The sequence below is a fragment of the Schistocerca piceifrons genome, chromosome 1, assembly GCF_021461385.2.
Source record: "Schistocerca piceifrons isolate TAMUIC-IGC-003096 chromosome 1, iqSchPice1.1, whole genome shotgun sequence".
Classification (NCBI taxonomy): domain Eukaryota; kingdom Metazoa; phylum Arthropoda; class Insecta; order Orthoptera; family Acrididae; genus Schistocerca; species Schistocerca piceifrons.
Window position 1 is genome coordinate 737,591,522 of NC_060138.1, and position 27,232 is coordinate 737,618,753.

At 39.6% G+C, this 27,232-nt stretch overlaps 1 protein-coding gene across 4 annotated transcripts in view; it reads right to left on the minus strand.

The window, feature by feature from the left end:
- LOC124711518 (ATP-binding cassette sub-family C member 5-like) overlaps positions 1-27,232 on the minus strand; it is a 538,718-nt gene that overhangs the window by 307,824 nt on the left and 203,662 nt on the right. The window contains exons 14-15 of one of the 4 annotated variants that reach the window (XM_047241640.1): positions 6,607-6,717; positions 5,032-5,142 (exon numbers count right to left, since the gene is read on the minus strand). The exons of 1 other annotated variant lie outside the window; for it this stretch is intronic. In XM_047241640.1, coding sequence (XP_047097596.1) covers positions 5,032-5,142; positions 6,607-6,717 — 222 coding nt within the window. The remainder of the gene's footprint in view (positions 1-5,031; positions 5,143-6,606; positions 6,718-27,232) is intronic. 2 more of the 4 variants (XM_047241655.1, XM_047241649.1) reach the window with 2 other exon arrangements.

Below are 27,232 nucleotides of genomic sequence, written 5' to 3' on the forward strand. Positions count from 1 at the left end.
GGCCCCATGGACGGCACCCACATACTCTCCTCCTCCTGGCCCCACAGCCCAGGGAACCCCAGACCAGGCACACTGGGTGCTTTATGCCAGACTTAGTTATCTGGGCACCCTTATATGGGACAAAATCCTCTTAACTGCAAGCCACTGTGGTTGCCACCCATGGGTGGTGCCTTACAATTATTGACACTCTGAAGGGTTTGGAGTGCTGTCGTACCAACTGGCTCTGTGTGCCGACCACCTGCGCCATTACCACCAGCTCTGTCAGACCTGGAACGCCAGTCATCGCTACTCCCACACCCACACAGGTACAACTTGTGCTCCAGGACACCAGCAGCGGTTCCTGAGGACACCAGCATGGAGGTGAAGGTCTCTGTGTCCCTTTCACCCCTCTCCGCCTCATTGCCCGTACTGTCATTGCCCATGCCGCAGCATGTTGCCAGGAGCCCCAGAGAGAGAGACAAAGAGAGACAGAGAGAGGAAACTAAATGAGTGAATACATTTTTCTAATAGATGTGTGGTGACCTAACATCACAATGTTTAGATGTGTGGTGAACTTAGATCAAAATGTTCCTCACTAATGGTGACACTCAGAAATAATTTCATACAGTTACTGGTCTGTACCATACGTGTATTTCCCTTCAAATACTATAGCTGCAAATTCTCCATTTTTTATCAAGGTGAGCCAGTGACAGACTTCTGAGTGGAAATCTGTGTCTATTAATTCCATCCGGTGCCATGATACATGACTCACAGAGGACATGTGAAATTCATCCTACTGTGAACTGTTTCACTGATAACATAGTGACAAAGGAACTCCACAATTATGGATAAATTAATGAGTCTTAAAAAAAATAATAAAATAAATATCGAACCATCAGAGTGCCTTGTAAAAACATGACAAAATACATTTAGATGCTATGAGTCCACATTGATGAAGAGTTAAATATATCATTGTTACAAATGATGGTAAGCATCATAATGCTAAGGAGAAGAGACTGATAATACAAATCCCTGTGAGAAAGTAGATGAGCTACAAGTGGATCTATAACTTGTTCTGGGTAATCCATATTTCTGCCATTCAAATTTCTGCCACTTCTTTGGTCACTAAATCACACAAATATGGCTCTGTGACTGTGATTTGAATGCTGGCCAAATTAATTGAGTGACCAGTGAAAATACAATGCTCAACGACTAGAAATTTAGTTAGTTGAAGAAGATAGGTGTCACAGAAATTCAACACACTTTCTTCAGCCATGCATGAGATTTGTCCTAGATAACACTCCCCACATTCACTTATAACTTTACAGATTTTTGACTTCATAGTCCCCACAGGAGTTGCTGTCTTGGCTGGCAGGCAAAATGATCTCTTTCACCTAGCACTTTTTCATTACTCTTGTTATTTTTGAAGGGACATGTCCATACATGGAAGAAAGATCACTAACCTGATACCCTCCTCTTCCAGAAACTGGTCCTGTATTCTCTCATTCACCATAAGCTTAATTTGGTGTGGAGCATATCCATTATTTTTTAATACCAACAGTGGGGGACACATTTGTTGCACAGAATTTTAAAATATAATGATCAGGGGACAAAAGTCAACACACTTTCCAGGATTTGCTTTGGAAGTATCTCATAAATTTTGTCATGTCAAACTTAGGGAACATTCAGAAGAGTAGTTTCTCATTATTACAAATTACCCATTCGCTAATACCATACTACTGTGTACCATTGTTGGTTGCACTCATTTTCCAGACCAGAATCAGTCTAGTTCCTCATCTTCAAAAAAGAACTTCATAGCCTTTCTTTTCACTTCATTCTGTAGCCCTCTAGTAGAACATCTAATATTCTTTATTGTAATCTAATTTTCTTGCTTTCCATATAATACACAACCTCAGACTTTCCCAACATCTTCTTAATACATCAGAATAGTGGAGCCAGTAAGTCACAACATGAGGTTTTTCTAGACTTATTGGCTACATATAATTTTTGCTTCAATTCTTTGATAATTTCATCATCATATGGACTATAGAATTGCTCTGTCATCTGGTTCATTTATAACACATGCACATTATACAGGGCTATTACAAATGATTGAAGCGATTTCATAAATTCACTGTAGCTCCATTCATTGACATATGGTCATGACACACTACAGATACGTAGAAAAACTCATAAAGTTTTGTTCGGCTGAAGCCGCACTTCAGGTTTCTGCCGCCAGAGTACTCGAGAGCGCAGTGAGACAAAATGGCGACAGGAGCCGAGAAAGCATATGTCGTGCTTGAAATGCACTCACATCAGTCAGTCATACAGTGCAACGACACTTCAGGATGAAGTTCAACAAAGATCCACCAACTGCTAACTCCATTCGGTGATGGTATGCGCAGTTTAAAGCTTCTGGATGCCTCTGTAAGGGGAAATCAATGGGTCGGCCTGCAGAGAGCTAAGAAACGGTTGAACGCGTGCGGGTAAGTTTCACGCGTACCGCGGAAGTCGACGAATAAAGCAAGCAGGGAGCTAAACCTACCACAGCCGACGGTTTGGAAAATCTTACGGAAAAGGCTAAAGCAGAAGCCTTACCGTTTACAATTGCTGCAAGCCCTGACACCCGATGACAAAGTCAAACGCTTTGAATTTTCGGCGCCGTTGCAACAGCTCATGGAAGAGGATGCGTTCAGTGCGAAACTTGTTTTCAGTAATGAAGCAACATTTTTTCTTAATGGTGAAGTGAACAGACACAATGTGCAAATCTGGGCAGTAGAGAATCCTCACGCATTCGTGCAGCAAATTCGCAATTCACCAAAAGTTAACGTGTTTTGTGCAATCTCACAGTTTAAAGTTTATGGCCCCTTTTTCTTCTGCGAAAAAAACATTACAGGACACGTGTATCTGGACATGCTGGAAAATTGGCTCATGCCACAACTGGAGACCGACAGCGCTGACTTCATCTTTCAACAGGATGGTGCTCCACCGCACTTCCATCATGATGTTCGGTATTTCTTAAACAGGAGATTGGAAAACCGATGGATCAGTCGTGATGGAGATCATGATCAGCAATTCATGTCATGGCCTCCACGCTCTCCCGACTTAACCCCATGCGATTTCTTTCTGTGGGGTTATGTGAAAGATTCAGTGTTTAAACCTCCTCTACCAAGAAACGTGCCAGAACTGTGAGCTCGCATCAACGATGCTTTCGAACTCATTAATGGGGACATGCTGCGCCGAGTGTGGGAGGAACTTGATTATCGGCTTGATGTCTGCCGAATCACTAAAGGGGCACATATCAAACATTTGTGAATGCCTAAAAAAGCTTTTTGAGTTTTTGTATGTGTGTGCAAAGCATTGTGAAAATATCTCAAATAATAAAGTTATTGTAGAGCTGTGAAATCGCTTCAATCATTTGTAATAACCCTGTATTTCACATACTGTCACCCCAAGGCATGAATTTCCTCTCAGAAGGCAGCAACTGAGTTACTTTGAGCACTGCTGCAAAGTATTCAGTTCTAATATTGAAAAAAAATGGAGGTGTCCCAGCTACTTGTCTGAATTCCTTTGCAATATTACATTTCCGGGAAAACATCAACTATCATATGTAAAACAATAATGGAATTCCAGGATGGAACAATACATAAAATAATGGAAAGGGAATCACTCACCGTAGAACAGATGTAGCAGAAAACAGTATAAACACTAACTTTCAAGTTGATATTCTACATAAAGTACACTTCTTCATACACACACAACCACCCAAATGCACACTCCTGCAGCTTCGGTGAGACTGACTATTCACTATCACTTATTTGGAGCAGTTGCTTGTTTGGATGGAGGTGGGGATAGGGTAGGAAAGAGCACACAAGACAAGGAGAGGGTAGTGGGATAATGTGAGGTAGGTCTTTCAGCAGGTGACTCAGCTGGATGAACTGGATAGGATATTGTCTGCCAATTCAGGTTCTGGTAAGGTTGTAAGTATATTTCGACAAATCCTACACTCCACTGCAGTTGCAGCATTCATGGGTGGCAAGGAAGAGACTTTTTAACATGGAATGGGTGGCTGCTGTCAAAGGAGAGGTATTGTTGATGGATGGCACACTTGAAATGAGCAATCATATTTATAGAGCCACCAGAAATGTGGAGATGGATATCTACAAAGATAGTTTGTTGAAATGAGAAAGACCAGCTGAAGCGGATTAAGGAGTATTACTTCAACAGCTGTTTCACCACATACTTTCTTCTAGCACAAGTTTCTCTTAAGTACACAGGTGGGATTTGTCTCCCCAGTACATCCTGCACTCTTACAATCCTTCTGGCCTAAGCCTCCATTAACCTGTTTATCACTGCCTCACCTTACCTTTCTCCTTCTCTCTTTGTCCACATGTCTCCTTCCCCATCCAGACTGTGTACTGCTTCCTCCCACCTCGCTCCTCGCTCTCCCCCCCCCCCCCCCCTCCCCCCAAATCTCCTGATGTGCAGCCGTTGAGTCATCGGTCGAAAAACATGTCTTGCACTAGCCCACCTCCTTTTTCCCAGGCAGCTGCTCTCAATAAACGATAATTAGTTAATTAGTATTGCTGCTGCAGTAGTGTGCAACTGTTTACTGTTATATGCGTCTATGCACCACACATCAGTATGTTATAGGTGAGTGGTTGCTTTTCCTTTTGTTTACCTATAAATTCATAGGTAACATAATCACCAATCTCTAACAGACATAAACAAACATGGTACAGCAGAAATGAATTTCCGATATTGAGGTATGTCTTCCACATTTCCGTCCTAGAAAGACATTGTCAGTATCTACTTTTTTTACTGTCTCTAAATAGATAGTGTCTTGAACTGTTGCTGTAAAAAAGTAATAAAATATATAACAAACTTTACTTTCATTATTATTTTTGTGCTGAAGTATGTTAATTATCTGACAGATTTGATCACAGTTTAATTAACAATGAACAATTCAATGATGGAATCTTAGAAAATGGGAAAAAGTGAAACAAGTTACACATTTTTGAATACTGTTACATGAATCAATAAGAAATGCACCTCTATTCTTCCAAAAGCAACTGCTGCATCATAAATATTGGCCACACCAATTTGCAAAGTGTTGAATGTATTCCTTATTTGACCATTAAGAACAGCAATCAGAGGAAATGCCTGAAAATGGATGTTATAGATAATAAATGACAGGAAAATGAGGATGTTTACAGTCAGTCCAATGATCAATATTACGCAAGATGACATGCACGTCACTGTCATTTTTATGTCATCATGATTGTGAGCTAGCCTATAACATGAAACGATAAATATTAACTTTCCAATCTAAGCTACAGGCTACAGTAACCTGAATAAACATATGAAGATAGCAGTAGTGAATGACAGACAGGGTGAAACAGATAGCATTATCCTCTATAATGTACAGCAGTTCATTTATTTTTGGTGCATGACTGTTCTTTTTCTGACATTTTAATGTGGTAAAAAGAGGTTTTCTATATTCCTTAAAATTTATACATCAAGAATCCCTATAAAGTAGAAGGACACCAAGACAGTTAAGAACGAGATTTTCAAGATAATGTGGAAAACGAGCAAACACTTTTGGAAATTACTGACTGGAGTGATTACTATAACAATGGACAAGTTTGCCAAATACTGTCACGTCAGCAGCAAATATCTTACACAGCATGTAATTTTTTACACTGAAGCTATATTAAAATAATTAAAAATATTCTCCTTTAAAGAACCACCAACAACATCAGCATGCATCAGAGTATGAAACAGAAGTCTTATTAACTGGGAACCACACTGTAGGAAAGGGAAGTAACAACTGTTGTGGAAAGTTGGTTACTGCATAATTATGCAAATGTACTACTAATCCTTTTCCAATATTACTATCTCAAATTATTTAGCAATTAGAACTTAACAGTTCGTGTGTCATATGGTATGCTCCATGACTATATATTAAGTTGCCTAACCGCATCCTAATAAATACTCTAACTATGCAGCATCAGCACATTCATAGTGACTCCACATTTTCTTCCTTTCCTGGGGCTCCCAGTACTAGAGTAATCAGAAGGATCTCGAAGAAGTTGCCCAATTCTTGGTGTCTTAATGACCACAATGTAAAAGTTCTTCTGGTAATGTTCCCTGTCATGACAGTAGCAATGGTGAAGAAGAATAGATAATGCACAAGAAAATCAACAGGTTAAACATGAACAGTGATGCTGATCAATATGAGATCAGTCTTGTACCTCGATCAAAATAGGTATGTAACTGTAACCATCTCACCCCAATGGACATATTTCTTTCCATTTACAAAGAACTAATGGTTTAAACTGTTCAAACTAACTATTTCAATCACTCTAGTTTCCATCTGCCTTACCATGTAATTACAAACCTACTTCACTGTGAATGTGAATAATATTTTAATCAATGAAACACATATATGAGAATCACAGGGCACTAAGAAATAGACTGATTCATCACCATTTAAAAATAAAAATTATTTATTATTGAACTCAATGCTAAAAAGTAATATGGATGGCCTTATAAGATTTTTATGAAACACAAAACAGAATAAAACTTTAAGTTATTAGCATCATATTGCTGAAAATGATAAACGACCTTTATTCTAGAGAGAGAAATAATCCCTTCAACAATAACTCTACTTCCTTCACGTAATCTGCTTAGAACATCTTTTAATTGATTCCCAAAAACTGCACAAATGGGAAAAGCCTGAAAATAAATGAAAAGAGAATTCAGTCACAGTTCAACTGAAGAATTATTCACTAATATCATTAACTGTTCAAATTTTAGTAAATGAAGTACAATCGCTCTTCCAAACAATGACCTTTCTTTCACCTGAAAATATGAGCATATTCAACAATCCTTCTACAAATAATTGCTTCAAGAATTTATGTTTATTATTGATTTTATTATTATATCACTTCTGAAGAAAATTACAAACTTAATATACAAGTACTTTTTTTATACCTGTAGTACTCAATAAAATGATTTTAAGTAATTATATGTAGTGATGCATCTCAAATGTGCATCACTCACCACCTAAAAAAAAGTTACAAATTGATCCCAAAGTATTGTACAGACTGATTATGAATGGCCCAAAAGCGCCAGTATATAGAACAGGTTACTTATGATTCTTTTCACGTATGGAGAACCAGAAAAGTCTAAAAATATAATTAATACTCTTTCCTATATGCCTAAAAATCCTGATATATTAATATTGTTCCTTATATGACTAAATTACACATGAAAACATTTTGTATATCTAAAAACAAAGATGATGTGACTTACCGAACGAAAGCGCTGGCAGGTCGATAGACACACAAACAAACACAAACATACATACAAAATTCTAGCTTTCGCAACAAACGGTTGCTTCATCAGGGGTTCCCTCTCCTTCCCTCTTTCCTGATGAAGCAACCGTTTGTTGCGAAAGCTAGAATTTTGTATGTATGTTTGTGTTTGTTTGTGTGTCTATCAACGTGCCAGCGCTTTCGTTCGGTAAGTCACATCATCTTTGTTTTTAGATATATTTTTCCCACGTGGAATGTTTCCCTCTATTATATTGAAAACATTTTGTGATTGGTATACAGTTATGGTTAAATGAATGGCCTGAAGACATATTAGAGTAATATGATTTGTAAATTTATGCCAAGTAACATTTCCATACTCAAAGAACAATGTAATCACTTTATCTGATGATTGTCTCTTTTATGTCTGCCATTAATTAAATCTGATGGCAACGGAATTCACAAATTCAGTACTCAAGACCAAGTCATATGGTTTCATTATCAATATAGGTTGATATTGCAAGTAAATAGCAATACTGCTGACAATAAACTGCCAGTTGCCTGAGTAATCTAAAATATAAGTCACTACTTCTATGAATAATATGACTTTTAACAAAGGAAAGTTTAAATGAGAAAACTAATAAATTACAATATTGAATTGTTGGTCAATACTTAAGTGTAGGTGGTGAAACGTATGAAGCAGGTAACAGATATGTATAAAAGTAAAAGTAGCACAATACCTAGTTTTCAGAATTAATAGTTCCTTTGTTGGAGAAGAGACAGGGGTCAAAGGAAAGGTCAGTCACTCAGAACCCATCATGTGAGAGACCTACCTATAATGATGTGGGTTTTGCCTAAACTATACGTCTCTCATCTTCATTGAAGGAGCTATTAATTCTACTATGAAGCGACAAAGAAATTGGTATAGGCATGTGCATCTTCATATTTTTGCAGCACAAAGAGTGTTCCATAACATTTCGGGCATGCAGCCGCATAATTTATGCAGCTGCACTCCTGATATTTTATGGTATAGGCGTGCGCATTCACATACAGAGATATAAACAGCGATAAAATGGTGTTGTGGTCGGCAGTGCCTATATAAGACAACAAGTGTCTGGCACAGTTGTTAGATCAGTTACTGCTGCTGCAATTGCAGGTTTATCAAAGCCTAAGTGAGTTTGGATGTGGTGTTATAGTCGGCACGTGAGCAATGAGACACAGCATCTCCAAGATAGCAATGAAGTGGGGATTTTCAAGTATGAGCATTTCACGAGTGTACTGTGAATATCAGGAATCTGGGAAATATCCAAATCTCCGACATCACTGCAGCCAGAAAAATATCGTGCAAGAACAGGACTAATGACGACTGAACAGAGCCATTCTACATTCCAGAAGTGCAGCCCTTCTCCAAATTGCTGCAGATTTGAATTCTGGACCATTAACAAGTGTCAGCATGCAAACCATTCAACAAAACATCATCAATAAGGGCTTTCGGAGTCAAATGCCCAATCATGTACCCTTGATGACTGCATGACAGAAAGCTTTATGCCTCGGCTGGACCCACCATCATCGTCATTGGACTGCTGATGGCTGGAAACATGTTGCCTGGTCAGATGAATCTCGTTTCAAATTGTGTCAAGCAGTTGGACGTTTATGGGTATGGAAACAACCTCATGAATCTATGGACCCTGCATGTCAGCAGGGGAGTGTTCAAGCTCGTGGAGGCTCAGTAATGGTGTGGCGCATGTGCAGTTGGAGTGATATGGGGTCCCTGAACACTTCCGCTGACTACCAAACTCCCCAAACATGAACATTATTGAGCATATCTGGGATGCCTTGCAACGTGCTGTTCAGAAGAGATCTCCACCCCATCATACTCTTATGGATTTATGAATAGACCTGCAGGATTCGTGGTGTCAATTCCCTCCAGCACTACTTCAGACATTAGTCGAGTCCATTCCTTGACGTGCTGCGGCACTTGTGCATGCAAGCGGGGTCCCTACACAGTATTAGTCAGGCGTACCAGTTTCTTTGCCTCTTCAGTGTAAGAACTAGGTACTCACTATTACTTCAGTATGTGTTTGTTGCCAGTACTACATTTTTCACTCCTGAAAGTAAATATTGGTCAATAATTTTCTCTCATAATAAATGACATGATGTGTTTGATATCTGACTCATTCATACCAAGATCAAAAGTCACTAAATTTTTCCTGTTACTGGTGCACAAAAATTCAATTCTCAACATATTTAAAAGATGCTTCTAAGGATTTTCAGGTTTCCATCATTTGATTATCCACATAACTGATGTTTACAAAGATTATGTTTACATGTGAACACAAAAGTTTCATGTGACTTTTATGCATTGTCCTAAAAAAGACTGAAAGAGTAAAACCTTTCTAAGTAGACAGTGCCATTTCTGTTACGAATTCCTCATTAAATATTAAACATTGAGATCTCATTCCAAGGCATCAATGCATACGTACTCTGTGTTGTGCAGACCTTTATAAGAACAGCTTATTATACAATAATATAAACGGGGTCTGTCACAAACATTACATAGGCTCCCAGGTAGATCCTGTTATACTTCTAATTCAGTAATGAATGAAAAACCTTTAAGTTTTAGTAAGATCTGAAAACTGATCTCTCATATACACTGCTTTTCATGAATACTTTTGACTCCAGCAATTGAAGCATTATCTTGTTCTGATCCCATCATCATCTGTAATAATCCTTCATTACATTCTTTTGCCTACTACCTTGAAAATCCACTGCTTAAATGACTTACTCACATAAAGCTGTCTTTCATCTAAGCAGACACACTAGCCCTCAACTTCTTTGGTTTCTTGAGCACTTTTCATCATTTTCTTGGTGTGAATGTATCAGAAGGCATTAGGCATTGTTCAGCAACACAGCAGTGATATCAATCATAGTGTTTTACTCAAATGAACCCACAAAACATATTGTGTTGTGAAATTTACTGCAATTGTCATGACGAAACAGTGGAAATGTGTTTTAACGGTTTAGGAGTTAGCATTACAGGCACATTAAGACCTTCTAGGCTTTTCAGGGTATGCTAAAGTGTTGCATTACAAGATGATATCTTTAGCTGAACCTTACAACTAGAATGTAAAAAGTTATGACCAGTGCAGTAGGTCCCAATAATATATTTGCCAAAAATGTTCACTGAAAAAATGAGCTATATTTTACAGCAACAGAGTTATTTGCCTTGATGCAGACATAAAGCACGATAACTGAAGAATGGCTTTCTGTCTGCTTCCAATATGAACACATAATCTGTTAACAAAGCCAAACTTATCAAAGGCAGAACACTGAATGAAGACCACTAACAAGAACAACGAAGTACAGGGACTGTGCGGGACTGTACCACACTGAAACACGGCTGCTTGCTTCGCCTACAGTGGTGATTGTCAACTGTGACCTTTAGCATCTCAGAGCTGCAAATTGATACCAGCTATTGGCAGGGACATTAAATCCCTCCCCCTGATATTGGTATATAGGGTCAAGAATATGCCACCCTATACCAGTGCTGGAGGGGAAAGGGGATGGGGCGTAGGGGTGAGGGAGGCCAGTAGAATATCCTGCCGAAGGATCCAGTCACAGCCAGCAGCCAACACAGGCGGCCAGGCAGAAGACTATGGATGTGGCAGCATGCTGGAAGCAACAGACTGCACCGGTACAACACAGATGAGGGAAGATCAGAGGGGAGGGACTGGTTCCAGCTCCATGGGTTACCACACCACGAGACCCTCACCAGCCTTCCAGTGAGCAAGGCCAAGGGAGCAGAGGTCATATTGGAGACTGGGGGAGGAGAGAGGGGGGGGGGGGGGGGGGTGCATGGCAAAGGCAAGAGGTACAGCTGGTGGTGACCCTCGTGTCCAGCCTGGATGTCGGAGGTGATGGCAGGGGTGTGGGTGCTGATTGCAACTGTAACTGTGACCAAAGCCAGTAGCAGTGGTGTGCCAGAAAGATGTGCCCAGCAGCATACACTTTGGATTCATTCCCGATGCAGCCAAATGTGCATGCCCGGACACAGGTCCTCCCATGCATGGACTGGCAAGTATATGGCTAGGGAATGTTGGATGGGGCGTGAGAGGCCTAACAGTGCACAATGCCAGCATGTGGGCAGCATTCTGACCTGAGTGACCCTGTTGATGGGGGCAAACTGATACACTGCAAGAAAGTGATGCAGAGCTTCCTCAATAGATGACACCTGCAAGAACTTCCGCATCTGTGTTTTAAACATACGGACCATCCACTTAGCCTCCATGTTGGAGGTGCAGTGAATGAGGATGGGGGACAGGTGTTCGATGTTGTTATGGTCACAGAATCCACGGAACTGCGTTCACATAAATTGGGGCCAATTATCCAACAAGCAGATAAATGGCGTTCCCTCAATGGCAAGTATCACTGAGCAGGGACGGATGATAGCAGGGATGGTAGTGGACAGCATTCGTGCCACATAAGGGAAGTTTGAGAAGGCATCCACCACCACCAGCCACATAGCTACCTGAAAGATCCTGGTAAAATCAACATAGACCCTATCCAATGGGTGGCCAGGGTTGGGTCACATCAAGAAATGTAGCACAAGGTCCACTTGTTTGAAGGAGCAGGTATGACAGTAGTGCAAGTGCGTTCAAAGTCAGCATCAATGCCAGGCCAGTAGATATGCCTCCAGGCCAATGCCTTCATGTGTATCATACCTCAATGCAAATCATGAAGGAGCTGGAAGATGTCAGGGTGGAATGACAACCCAGCATTCAGAGACCACTGTGGCAAACATTAAGATATTCTTCATGGTGTTGAGCCAGTAGCACAACACAAAGTAATTGTGAAAGGCCAAGTTGGCCTGGCAGGAAACATAGTCTGGAAACTACTTCTGAACTGCAGACAAAACTTTCTGCAGGACCAGACATGGAACAACATCATGGCTACCTCTGGCAAGACCAGTGGGAGTTCATCCAGAGTTTCTTGTAGATATTGGTCAAGAGCAAAACAAACTTTCTCCCAGCAACCAAATTACATGTCAGGGCACAGAAGGAGGTGCTACAGGTGTCTGTGTGGGCCTGTATGGTGATGAGGTGAAAGTGGATTTCACAGTGGTACCCTCTTAAAAACAATGCTCGGCACTTTAGACACTGCACTGTTTTTTCTGAGAGCTGAGAATGATCCCTGGACTACAAAATCAAGGGCTTGTGGCCAGTCAACAGGTGGAATTTGTTGCCAAATACATACACATGAAATTTCTTGACCCTGTAAATGATTGTTAAAACTCAATTTGTGGATAGTTAAGTTGTGGTGCAATCAACTTTTTGGATGTGAAAGCAATAGGCTTTTCAGAACCATCTGACAACTTAGGGGCAAAAATATAGAAATTTCATTCACAGATGTGTCCCCCGCAAGTGTAAATTGCAAGCCCAGCATATATGGCATCATATACAATGCCACCTTGAGACCATCCTTATGGTGATCAAAACCCTGTTGATAGGTGGCCAACTATACAAATCAGATACCCTTCTTGTGGAGCTGATTTAGGGGGTTTTATGTCCACTCCTGATACAAATAAGTAATCCATAAACAAAGCCAAGATCACACTGTGAGCTGAACATGGAAGGAACACCAATAACAGTAACCAGAAAGTCAGTGACCACAGCCAGGCTGGCATCTAAGTAACAAATCATGTGGTGTGCTACTGAGAGCAACTTATGGGTGCTTGTGTAGCTCCATGCTGCAAGCAGTCGGGCCCACCTGACATGTCACTCACTCTTCTGGTGGTGCCTGTCAACTATAATGCCTCTCAGCCACCAACGATTTTGTCCACTGGCAGGAATGTTAAAGAGGGTGTACAATTTGCAGGATTTGGGGAATAAAGCTGGCATAGTACATGATTTTATCCATGAGTGACTGTAGCTGCTGAAGGTTAGTAAAAGTCAACATATTAGGGATCAAGTTGATATGGTCATGTGTGCATGTGATATCCTTGTGACTAAGAATGTGCCCCAGGTTTATGATGTTGGGGGCAAAGAAACTGCATTTTTCTAACTGACAGAGTAAGTCATTTTCCTCAACTCATTTGAAAAGGGATTTGAGATTCTTGTAGTGTTCCGGATGTTTCAACACCTTAAAAATATAAAATCTAAACAACTGACACAGAGCAGAATACCTTCAATCAAATATTCTAAACACTTTCGGAAAATGGTAGGTACATTAGCAGCTGACACGATGCATCACTGAATGGCAGTTGTACATATGCATCTTATAGATTTATTGATGAAAAATAGAGGCCCTCTGCTAAGTTTAGTAAACAAACCCTCCAGGCAAGACACATGATAGAGATATATGTTGGACTGGGCATCTGTTGTTTTTGTTGTTGTTGTTGTGGCCTTCAGTCTAGAGACTGGTTTGATGCAGCTCTCGATGCTACTCTATCCTGTGCAAGCTTTTTCATCCAAGTACCTTCTGAAACTTACATCCTTCTGAATCTGCTTAGTGTATCCATGTCTTGGTCTCCCTCTTCAATTTTTACCCTCCACGCTGCACTCCAATACTAAACTGGTGATCCCTTGATGCCTCAGAACATGTCCTACCAACTGATCCCTTCTTCTAATCAAGTTGTGCCACAAATTCCTCTTCTCCCCAATTCTATTCAGTACCTCCTCATTAGTTACGTGACCTACTCATCTAATCTTCAGCATTCTTCTGTAGCACCACATTTTGAAAGCTTCTATTCTCTTCTTGTCTAAATTATTTATTGCCCATGTTTCACTTCCATAAAGGGCTACACTCAATACAAATGCTTTCAGAAAAGACTTCCTGACACTTAAATCTACACTCGATGTTAACAAATTTCTCTTCTTTAGAAACACTTTCATTGCCATTGCCAGTCTACATTTTATATCCTCTCTACTTCAACCATCATCAGTTATTTTGCTCCCCAAATAGCAAAACTCTTTTACTACTTTAAGTGCCTCATTTCCTAATCTAATTCCCTCAGCATCACCTGATTTCGACTACATTTCATTATCCTTGTTTTGCTTTTGATGATTTTCATCGTATATCCTCCTTTTGACATACTGTCCATTCCGTTAAACTGCTCTTCCAGGTCCTTTGCTGTCTCTGACAGAATTACAATGTTGTCGGCAAACCTCAAAGTTTTTATTTCCGCTTGATGGGCTTAAATTCCTACTCTGAATTTTTCTTTTGTTTACTTTACTGCTTGCTCAGTATACAGATTGAATAACATCAGGGATAGGCTACAACCCTGTCTCATTCCCTTCCCAACCACTGCTTCCCTTTCATGCCCCTCAACTCTTACAACTGCTATCTGGTTTCTGTACAAACTGTAAATAGCATTTTTGCTCCCTGTACTTCACCCCAGCCACCTTCAGAATTTGAAAGAGAGTATTCCAGTCAACATTTTCAAAAGCTTTCTCTATGTCTACAAATTCTAGAAATGTAGGTTCACCTTTCCTTAATCTCTCTTCTAAGATAAGTCTTCGGGTCAGTATTGCCTCACGTGTTCCTACATTTCTATGTTCTACAGAATTCAAACTGATCTTCCCCAAGATTGGCTTCTACCAGTTTTTCCATTCGTCTTAAAAAATTCGTGTAGGTATTTTGCTGCTGTGACTTATTAAACTGATAGTTTGGTAATTTTCATGCCTGTCAGCACCTGCTTTCTTTGAGATTGGAATTATTACATTCTTCTTGAAGTCCGAATGTATTTCACCTGTCGCACACATCTTGCTCACCAGATGGAAGAGTTTTGTCATGGCTGGCTCTCCCAAGGCTATCAGTAGCTCTAATGGAATGTTGTGTACTCCTGGGGCCTTGTTTCGGCTTAGGTCTTTCAATGCTCTGTCAAACTCTTCACGCAATATCATATCTCCCATTTCATCTTCATCTACATCCTCTTCCATTTCCATAATATTGTCCTAAAGTACATCACCCTTGTATAGACCCTCTATATACTCCTTTCATCTGCTTTCCCTTCTTTGCTTAGAACTAGTTTTCCATCTGAGCTCTTGATATTCATACAAGTGGTTCTCTTTTCTCCAAAGGACTCTTTAATTTTCTAATAGGCAGTATCTACCTTAGCCCTATTAATATATGCCTCTACATCCTTACTTTTGTCCTCTAGCCATCGCTGTTTAGACACTTTGCACTTCCTGTCGATCTCATTTTTGAGATGTTTGTACTCATTTTTGCCTGTTTCATTTACTGCATTTTTATATTTCCTCCTTTCATCAATTAAATTCAATATCTCTCCTATTACCCAAGGATTTCTACTATATACTGGGCATTTATAGTGGACTTAAAGTTACAAGTGTGTAAAGACCAGTTGGGTATCTAGGGCAGCCACAGAGGTCACCCATTGAATGGCTGACACCAGGGAAATGGGGAAAAGATGCTTTGGTCCTGAATCTGAATCAATTCTGCTTAAATAGCCTCTCTCACCACAAATGCTAGAGGGCATGCATGCACTACAAAATTGTGGTATTGCTCTAGGCTTCATAGATATAGGAGTGGTAAAATTACTTGCACATCTGAGCATCGGTTCAAAAATCTCTTTGTATGAATTCCTCAGAGTACTGAGGTCATGAAAGAGCACCATTTTGGACACTAAACTGACTTGGTCCACTACTTTGAAACCAAAACTGGCAAAAGTATCTGAACCAAAGATGTTAGCAACAGTAGGGGAGCACACAACTAAGAAGATTAGTACATGGTCAACATCGCTGTACTTAGCAGCCAACGACAGTTCTCCAAGGAGAGGTATAATCTTGTAGCAGTAAGACACGACCTGGTGCTGTGTCCTTTGCAACAACAGAGAGGTGAGCTGCTGGCACTTTTTCACTGATTAATGATACAGCTGCACTTGTGTCCAGTTGTAAATTCATGAACTAGGCAAAAGCATCACATCCGACGTAAGTTTCCAAGGCAGCTCTGCAGCTGTGATGATGTGGATCAATGCGCTGTCCTGCGATGGGTGAGCATACAGCTGGTGGTTTGCTGTGAGGAGGCCCCGATTGCTCCAGACTCAACAATCCACTGCATAAATGACCTTGTGGATAACATCAGAAGTTCACTGAGGCTTTTTGCAGATGATGCTGTGGTATATCGAGAGGTTGCAACAATGGAAAATTGTACTGAAATGCAGGAGGATCTCCAACGAATTGACGCATGGTGCAGGGGATGGCAATTGAATCTCAATGTAGAAAGTGTAACGTGCTGTGAATACATAGAAAGAAAGATCCTTTATCATTTAGCTACAATATAGCAGGTCAGCAATTGGAAGCAGTTAATTCCATAAATTATCTGGGAGTAGGCATTAGGAGTGATTTAAAAAGGAATGATCATATAAAGTTGATCGTCGGTAAAGCAGATGCCAGACTGAGATTCATTGGAAGAATACTAAGGAAATGCAATCCGAAAACAAAGGAAGTAGGTTACAGTACACTTGTTCACCCACTCCTTGAATATTGCTCACCAGTGTGGGATCCATACCAGATAGGGTTGATAGAAGAGATAGAGAAGATCCAATGGAGAGCGGCGCACTTCATTACAGGATCATTTAGTAATCGCGAAAGCACTATGGAGATGATAGATAAACTAAAGAGAAAGACTTTGCAGGAGAGACGCTCAGTAGCTCGGTACAGGCTTTTGTTGAAGTTTCGAGAACATACCTTCACCGAGGAGTCAAGCAGTATATTGCTCCCTCCTACGTATATCTCGCGAAGAGACCATGAGGATAAAATCAGAGAGATTAGAGCCCACACAGAGGCATACCGACAATCTTTCTTTCCACGAACAATACGAGATTGGAATAGAAGAGAGAACCAATAGAGGTACTCAAAGTACCCTCTGCCACACACTGTCAGGTGGCTTCCGGAGTATGGATGTAGATGTAGATGTAGATGTAGATGAAGATGTAGATGTAGTTGGTGCAGGCAGCTGCTTCTGGAATGCTGGGTGCCATAGTCATTGAAAGAGTGAACTTTCTTTGACTCGCATGAAGCACATCGCAACACCGAGGAAGGAAAACATATCTGACCCCTGGTTACCATTACAAGAAAAGGTCACTTGACAGTAAGCAGTGAGCAGAATGATTGGTGTGCTTGAGTCTCTTACGAGATGCTAGTGGTCAGAATTCCAGTGAACTCAGATGCAACTTAGAGGCCAAAACAGAAGATTACAAGTCAGAATCATTAGTTGACTGCTGCTAGCAGTGTCAATAAACTACTTTTGCCACTTGAATATCATTTTTGAAAGCATGCTGAGCTTCAGAAGCACTATGAAAAGATTTAGCAATTTGAAGCACTTTACCAAGACTATAACTGAACATAGTCAAAGCTTTCCCTGCAACCTCCCTGTTGGGGGCAAGATGCACAATTACGTCCTGAATCAATGATTCTGCATACAAAAGTTTACAGTTCAGGCACATGAAATTGCACTTGTATGTCAGACCCTGCAAGTTGGCAGCCCTTGCTGTGTAAGACTGTCAGTGTCCTTGACAACTTACTAAACTGTAGCCTAGCTGCAATAAAGCACGTATGATGACCAAAGTATTTGGTTAACGAAGCATAGAGATCATTCAAAGACAACGTACTTGGGTCCAAGAGTGGTTGCAGTTTCTACATTCTACACCACTTTGTATAAATGACAACTAGAAGGCAAGAGTGACGCACTTTGCTGTCTGCCAGAAATGCTATAAGCAAAACACTACAGTTCAAACCACTGGAGGTAGACTTTGCTGTTCTCCAAAGACTCATCAAAGACAGCATATGGCAGCTTTTGCTGCAACTTCCCTCTTGGAGGCAAGGTGCACAGTTATATCCTGAACCAATGATTCTGCATACAAAAGTTTACAGTTCAGACATGTGAAATTGCACTTGCATGTGAGACCCTGCAAGTAGGCAGCCCTTGCTGTGTAAGACTGTCAGTGTCCTTGACAACTTACTAAACTGTAGCCTAGCTGCAATAATGCATGTATGATGACCAAAGTATTTGGTTAACAAAGCACAGAGATCATTCAAAGACAAAGTACTTGGGTCCAAGAGTGGTTGCAGTTTCTACATTCTACACCACTTTGTATAAACAACTACTAGAAGACAAGAGTGACGCACTTTGCTATCTGCCAGAAATGCTATAAGCAAAGCAGTACAGTACAAACCACTGGGGGTAGACTTGGCTGTCCTCCAAAGACTTGTCAAAGGCAGCATATGGCAGCTTTTGCAGCAGCTTCCCTCTTATTGGCAAGGTGCACAATTATGTTCTGAATCAATGATTCTGCATACAAAAGTTTACAGTTCAGACATGTGAAATTGCACTTGCATGTGATGCCCTGCAAGTTGGCAGACTTTACAACTCACCAGACTTTAGCCTAGCTACAATAAAGCATGTATGATGACCAAAGTATTTGGTTAACAAAGTACAAACATCATTCAAAGACAAAGTACTTAGGTCCAAGAGTGGTTGCAGTTTCCTCATTCAATACCACTTTGTATAAATTACTACTAGAAGACTAAAGTGACTCACTGCTGTCTGCCAGAAAAGCTATAAGCAAAACAGTACACTTCAAAACACTGGAGGTAGTCTTCACTATTCTCTAAAGACTTATCAAAGGCAGTGTATGGCAGCTTTTGTTGTAACTTCCCTCTTGGAGGCAAGGTGCACAATTACATCCCGAATCAATGATTCTGCATACAAAAGTTTACAGTTTGGACATGCTTATTTGTATTTTGGATTATGCGTATGGCTTGTCTCTTGAAGTCTTTGAATACCATGATGCAGAATAAATTCGACTAGGTCAGTTACTACAATTCTCACAGCTTCAAGGGGACCACAACACTCAGACCATGTTGGTGAGGTTGATTCTGGACTCGGATCAATTGCTGCCAACAACTCTAAATGAGATCGAAGAACAGACAAGTTTCCTGGATCTCCTGTCCTCTGAAGAGCAATTACCAACTCTTGTACTGACCGGGCAAATGATTGAGGAGTTTGTAGTTTGTCAATAATGCTTTGCATATGTGATTTGTGGGCAGTGTCACCATACAGTAAACTCACCAGACTTTAGCCTAGCTGCAATAAAGCATGTATGATGACCAAAGTATTTGGTTAACAAAGCACAGAGATCATTCAAAGACAAAGTACTTGGGTCCAAGAGTGGTTGCAGTTTCTACATTCCACACCACTTTGTATAAGCAACTAGTAGAAGACAAGAGTAACGCACTTTGATGCCTGCCAGAAATGCTATAAGCAAAATAGTAGCGTTCAAAACACTAGAGGTAGACTTGACTGTTCTCCAAATACTCGTCAAAGGCAGAGAATGGCAGTGGGATCACAGCTGGGACCACCGACTGATGTTCTTGTTGACAAGACACAAGCTATAGGAGAGTAACATACTGTTATTGCTATTGCTGCCACTGTTCCTTGTACTGCCACTGTTGTAGTGACAGCTGTTGCTGCCAAAGTTCCAGAAACTTGGGATCCATAACACTGGCACTGGGTGAGAATGTGTTGCCAAAAGCACAATATGGTAAGGACCTCATCACCACTTTTTTATCCACTCCTGATACATATGAGTAATCCATAAACAAAGCAAAATTCATCAAAAGAGAACAATGAATGAAGGCCAATAACAAAAAGAAGAAAATCCAGGCACTACGTATGGTCAATAGCCAATGAACAGTCGGGTGTGACTGATAGTAGTTCACATAATTGACTGTACAAGACTGAATCATGGATGCCTGTCTGTCTCCACAACTGTGAGTAGCTTGGTCCACATGACATATCACACATCATTCCTCAGGTGGTGATCGTCAACGGTAAGCTGTAGCGATTCTGAACCACTGGCTGGGATTTTAAAGATGGAATGCTGACTCTGTTCCCAACCAGGAACCTCTAAATGGATGCTTCATTTAATACCCAAATGAAGTTAACAAACTGTTTATGAACACAAAAACATGTAAAGGGTACATTAAAAATGAATTATGTCCTCCATGTGTCTTTTCGTTTGTGAAAAGCCAAGAAATAAAGAAAAAAGGGAATTTAATTCTGGATTATAAAACAACTGTCAACTGTATAGAAACTTGAAAAATTTAACAATAACAGCAGGGACTTAAAGCTACAGGCTTTATGAACCAGATGATTAGCTACTCATAATTTTGAAAGAGTGTAATAATAGTATTCTGTATTGCCATATCAGTGCTTAATAATTTGTGGTTGCATATATTTAGAAACGAGTTCAACCACCGAGGATAAGAATAACATTTCAAAAAGTTATTGTAATAGGCCTAATACACTGGGATGATCTAATGATCTACTCAAGTGCAAATAGGAGGTTCAAAAATCAAAAGTATCTAATAATAATAATAATAATAATAATAATAATAATGTTAATAATAATAAAGCTGAATTAATGAGGAAGACGTACTTGTTACAGCTAACAGGTGATCAGAATGTGGCAGAGGATCCAGAAAGAGCAAACTACACACAATAAAACAATCAGCAACTATCTTTGCCCTAACAGAGGGTGATCAATAATTAATGCAACCATATTCATGGTGTGCAGCTGGTCAGCGAGGCCAGCTGCTTCGCTCACTGCGTGGGTGACAGGAAGTCTGCCGTAGATACAATATAGTTTGTTGTGTAAGCTATTTCTAATGCACATAACATAAACACTTAAAATGAAAAGTAAATTACTCACATATATTACACAAGGATATGCTGGAACTGCAGCCCTTCATTGTTAAAGTATTCTGCTTAGGAAATTGCTGATTAGCCTGTGCAGTTCCCTCTGTGAAATGGCAGCAATTTCTTTCCAAATGTTAATTTTCAGTTCATCTGATGTGTGTAGATTTGATTTTTACACATTTTCTTTTAATTCGCCCCCCCCCCCCCCCCCCCCCCCCCGCGCCACCTTGAGATAAAAATTGCAGAGGGTTCAATCAGAGGAACAAGGAGGCTATATGTTGTTAGTGATAACTCTATATTGAAACAGGTCTGAATTTCCTGTAATGAGAAGAAAAAAGAATGCTGCAAAATAATTTTCCCCATGTCTCTCAATGTTAATGGTTTCCTTAAAAAATAGACCGTGGGGGGGGGGGGGGGGGGGGGGGGGGGGGGGGGGGGAGGGCTATTACTCTCACACTGCAAACAGCACACCACACTCCTATTTGTTGATCTTGCATCAATGCTTCATGAATTACTTTATGCTTTTATAAACTCCAATAACACCTATTTAGTGAAACAATGATACATACAAAAAGAAAGTTAGGTGACGGTCAATTCCCCCATTGTATACCATATTCAAAATCCATACACAAAACTATTGGTCAATTGGTTTAAGTTCTTGCACTGTAGTTATTTTATAGGGCTGAAACTTTAGGAACTTCATAGCCATTTGAACAGAGCCATAGGAAATTTCCATTTATTAAGAAAGACATCGAACTGAATTCCTAGGAGACCTTTTCAGAGCATGCTCAATGCTATCTGCAGTTTCTTCTATGACTGCTGTATGTGGTTGTCTATGTTTCCTATCAAGAACCCTCCCCATTTCATGAAATTTACTTATCAATCAACGAATCACACTCCAGTTACAAACTTGAGCATCAGGGAATTACTCTGGAAATAATCTGCTTACTGCATGTGCTTTTTCTGTACTCATGTATGATTCATACATGAATATGCTTTGAAAATAGAATACTTTTATTCATCATTTCACTTGAAATACTTCCACTGAATAAACAATGTTGTACTACCTAACAAACATGTGCTACCTATGCAAGGTTCCTACATGCACAAAGGTCTTGCAGCGAAGGAGAAATATATTCCCTATTAGCACTGTAGCTGGCAGTCTGATGACAGGGCAAAAATATCGCTGCCACATAGTTGCATTAAGGATCCATCACCCTATACCTGTAGATGACACAGAAGCAGCAGTGATAAAGAGGGCAAGTATATTAACAGCAGAAAAGATAGTGACACCTACAGTTGTACTAATATTAGAAATACCTTCGTCCTTAGTTACATCACCACTTATTATAGCAGCAGTGTTGATGAGGCAAAAAACAAAATTATTAGCGGTTAAAAAAAAAAAAAGGAGAACAGTTTCTCCTTCACAACTTGTAGATATACTAAGAAAATACATCAATGGAGGCAAGTACATTACCACTAGCAAAGGAGGAATTGGCAACTTCAGCAACAGTAACATCAGTGGGATCACTATCCTTAACAGAATCATCTTCTACGTCAGTACCAAGAAGGGACATGAAATCGGTAACGGGAAGAACCAGCATGCGACACAGTAGGCACAAGTTACTATCTTCCATCATCAATTACTGTTCACACATTAACTAATAAAACAGAAACAAATCATGATGTCACTATTAAAAAACTGGGATTGTCAGAGCACTTTCATCAAATTGCAATATTAAAAATATCTGCAGTACAATGCAATTAAAAGCTTAGTTACAGAAGGGATTGTGTATAAAAAAGGTGTGACTTTGCTATACAGTTGGCTAGGCAATAAGGGAGGAGTGGCACCCAGGAAAACATACGAATATGTATTAAGTTGTATTAAAATTTGATACAAAATGGTTTTCCAACACAGGCTTGGCATGTACTTACCAAACAACTTTATTTGTAATTTACTCTGTGGAGCATAACACAGAACTGCACAACAACAGACTTGAAAACAAGTGAATAGCAACTTCTATAGACATCAAAGGTATTACATGATGGTAAAATTTGAATCTCTACATGCCCCCAAATCTTAGACAGTTATAAATAAAAATTTACTCTTAAATTTGTGGCTCTAGGATTGAAGTCCAAATTCTTCAACACATTTCTCCTGTCTCAGTGCATGAAGAACCTTCACAGTAAATCTGCCATCATATTTTGTGTTGGCTAATATCCCAGTTTCAGTGGAAAGTCTTGTAGAGCTTGGTGTATGAAGTGCTATTTTGTATGAATTTACTTCATCTTTGAATGAAAAATTGGGTTGTGTGGTAACTTCCCAGCTGACTGATTGTCATTGAATAGGGTGATGTCTGACAGTTTTGCCACACTCATCTTTCTTTGCTGCTTCCATGAAGCTCACATAATCAACTTCAGTTGATGAAAGAGCAACAGCTCTCTGCTTGCGTGAACGCCATGAGGTTGCTGATCTGGGTAAAGTAATGTTGTAGCTTGTATATGACTTCTTATCAGCATTGGAACTTCCCCTAATCAACATCTGTGAAATTGAATATTCATTCCTTATCCTTGATGTTGGTCAATTTCGTGTCTGTAGTTCGTTTTAGGTATCTAAGAATTCACTTAGCCACTTGGCCGTGAATAAAAATATGGCTGTTGTTGTACTGGCTTAGCTTACTGATTGGATAACATGTCACATCAAGCATCAGAGGCAATGTACAACAATGCTCCAACCATTCCTCTGAATGGATAATGAGTACCTCTTGCATTCAACTTGTTTCCACTTGCCAATGGAGTCCTTACTGGCTTGCAGTCATCCATTCCGAATTGGTGTAAAACTTCTCTGATACACCTCCTTTCACATAATGTGATTTTGTCACCAGACTGATCTACTTCAATGCCCAGATAGCATCTTATGGCACCAAGATCCTTGACATCAAGTCTGGCAAACAACTCATCCTTGATTTGTTTTGTCCTTTCTGGGTCTGCTGAAGTGATTACAATGCCATCTACATAAATGAGAAGGTAGACTGAATGTTTTTCTGCACTGTCTAGAAAAATAGATGGATCTGGAATTGTGGGTTGAATACTATTGGTGTTAAAGGCTTGCATTCAACTTGCCACCTCACTGTTGATCAGCAAGGCACAGTTCATAAATGGCTTTTCTACGTGTACACACTTTATCACCATGTTTCAATGTTTGGAGAATGCTATTTGCCTTCTTGAATTTATGATCATCTTCCTCTTCATCTTTCATCAATTTTAAGAATTCAACTAGTTATTCCATGGATATTACTGTGCTAATTTACCATTGAGAAATGCAGTGGTGATATCCAGTTCAGAGACATGCAAGTCAAATTTGAGCCATGGGTAGCCTGAATTATTCAATTCTTGCAGCTGGAGAGAACATTTCCACAAACTTAAGCCCAGGTTGTTGGTTGAATCCTTGTGCAACTATTCTTGCTTTTCTCATATATATATAAAATAAAAAAGAGATCAATGACTTCTGTATTTATTTCTCAAAATAGTCCTACAGTCAATTACACTTTCATTTTTTTTGGTCTGTCTAGTGTCCCAGGTATCACTTTTCACCAGTGACTTGATTTCATCATATATAGCCTCTAGCCAATCTCTATGATCTGAAGCACATAATGCATCATTGTCACTGATTTCTGTTGCATTTGCAATGGAGGTAATAACATGAGCTGAAACATCTGATGAGTCTACATCTGGCACAAACTGTTGAGAAGGTGAGAAGCTTGAAGAATTATTGTCTTCAACACATTATAAGTCAAGGTCAATGCTGAATTCTTCGTCTTTATTGATTGGAAGCCCATCTTGTTCAAAGCTGTAGAGTGGTTCATCATCTGATAATGGCTCTGATTCAATGTTTGTACCACAATTGAAATCTCCTTCAACAGAATCGATGCTGATGCCTCCTCTTTGGTGATGATCTAGTTCATCTTTACAGAAGTCCACATAAATTTGTTTGGGCTCAAAACTGTCATGATCAAGGAACTTCACATCTCTTGACATGTGAATTCTATGAACTCTTGGTACCACAAACAATAGGCTTTCAAACAGTCAAAATAGCCTACAAAAATCTCTTCCTCCCCTTAGAATCAAACTTTTCTATGTTTTATGATTTATACAAAATGTATGAAGATGAGATAGGACATGTTTTCTCTTCAGCCACTTCTCGTGAGGAGTTCTGTCAGCCAGTCCTTTACTTATGCAATGATTTCAGATTTAATAGCTTTGTTGATGGCAGTAGTCCTGACTCAAGCAGGACACAACATGACATTTCAGGCAACAAGCAGAATTTAATTTTGTGACCAGTCTGATTTTCAACTAGGTTCCTGAATTCAACAAACTTGTCAGCAACTTCACCTTCATTTGATCATCTATAAAGGTCACAAAAAAATCACAACCTTGAGATGTTTCTCTCATTGGCCCACAGACATCAGAGTGAATTAACTCCAGAATCTCTTTTGTTTCCTTCTCCTATGGTGAAGGCAGTGGAAATGATTTTTTCTTCAAGACATACAGTGCATCTAATGATACAGACATCACTGAATATCCAGTCAGTCACATACTCATTTTTGAGCATTTTGATCATATCTCATGAGTTTAAGTGGAAGAATCCTCAGGAAATGTGGTCCATACACAAAGAAGGTAGCTTACAAAATCCTCATTCAACCAATACCTGAATACTGCTCATCAGTCTGAATCTGTACCAGATTTGATTGACGGAGGAAATACAGAAGATCCAAAGAAGAAGAGCATTTTGTTACAGGTTCATTTAGTAAGTATGAAAGCATTGCTGAGTGGCAGATACTGCAAGAGAGGCATTCCGTATGATGGTGTGGTTTACTGCTGAAGCTCCAAGAGTGTACATTCCTACCAGAGTCAACCAGTATGTTGTTTCTTTCTATGTGCACCTTGCAAAAATACCAAGAAGGTAAAATCAGAGTGATCTGAGCTCACTTAATAGACTTAACAGCAATTGTTTTTCTATGAGCCATTCACAACTGGAACAGGAAAGGGGGGGGGGGGGAGTAACAATGGTACATAGTCTACCCTTTGACACACAGTGTAAGGTGGTTTGCAGTTTGACCATTATTTGTCACTACACTTTGAAAAAACACACTACATGCAGTTTGGAGCTAGCAAGAGATTTTCCCTCAGTATATGTCTGAAATGTGATTACAAGCACATAAGAGAAGTTAACATTGTTAAATTCTTGGAATTACAGCTTGATAATGGATTCAACTGGGAGGAGGGTACCACAGAAGTGCTTAAGTGCCTAAAAGAATCTCTATTTGCAATGTGAATGTTGTCAGACTGAGGTTACATAAAAATTAAAAAGCTACGAATCTTTACTTATTTTCATTCCATAATATCATATGTGATCATTTTTGGAGTAACTCATCAAACCAAGGTAAAGTTTTCCACATCCAAAAATGTATAACACGAATTTTTTATGGTGTGAACTAAAGAACGTTCTGCAGAGCTTTGTTCAAGGAACTGGAGATGATAACTACTGTTTATTCCTTCATATTTCATTAAAAATGCAGGCTGTCCCAGGAGGAATGGTCGATATTCAGGTATATGACAGAAACAAAAGAATTCTAGTAAACACAGGCTCTAAAATGCATACCTTAAGAGCTGTGATCACTTTTTCATCTTCACTACTGTGAAACACATCATGTACACTGAAAAAGTGCTCATAACTCTTAAGGTATGCATTTTAGAGCCCATACTTACCAAACTTTTCTTCTTGTTTTGGTCCATAGTAGCTCCTCCAAAAGTATGAAAAATAAAGAGCTTGCAATAGAAGAGATTTGTTTAATAGTATCATAGCTCTTAAGGCAATGCATTTTAGACCCAAAATTTACTAGACTTTTGTGCTTCAAATGATCATTCCTGTCATATCCCTGAAAACTGACCATTCCTTATGAGACACACCGTGAATCTGTTTTTCAGACTCAGAGTATGTTAAGTGCATCAGATCAATAATAGAAATAAGAATAATCTTTGCAAAGACTTAAAGTTACTTCCTCTGGTCCAGAAAAGTGTCCATTATTGAGGAACACACATTTTCAATAACTTGCTACCAGCTACAAAAATTTTAACTACTAATCATTTACAAGAAGCCTTAAGGGTTTATTGGTGGCCAACTCTTTCTACTCCACTGATGAATTTCTTACAAGAACCAT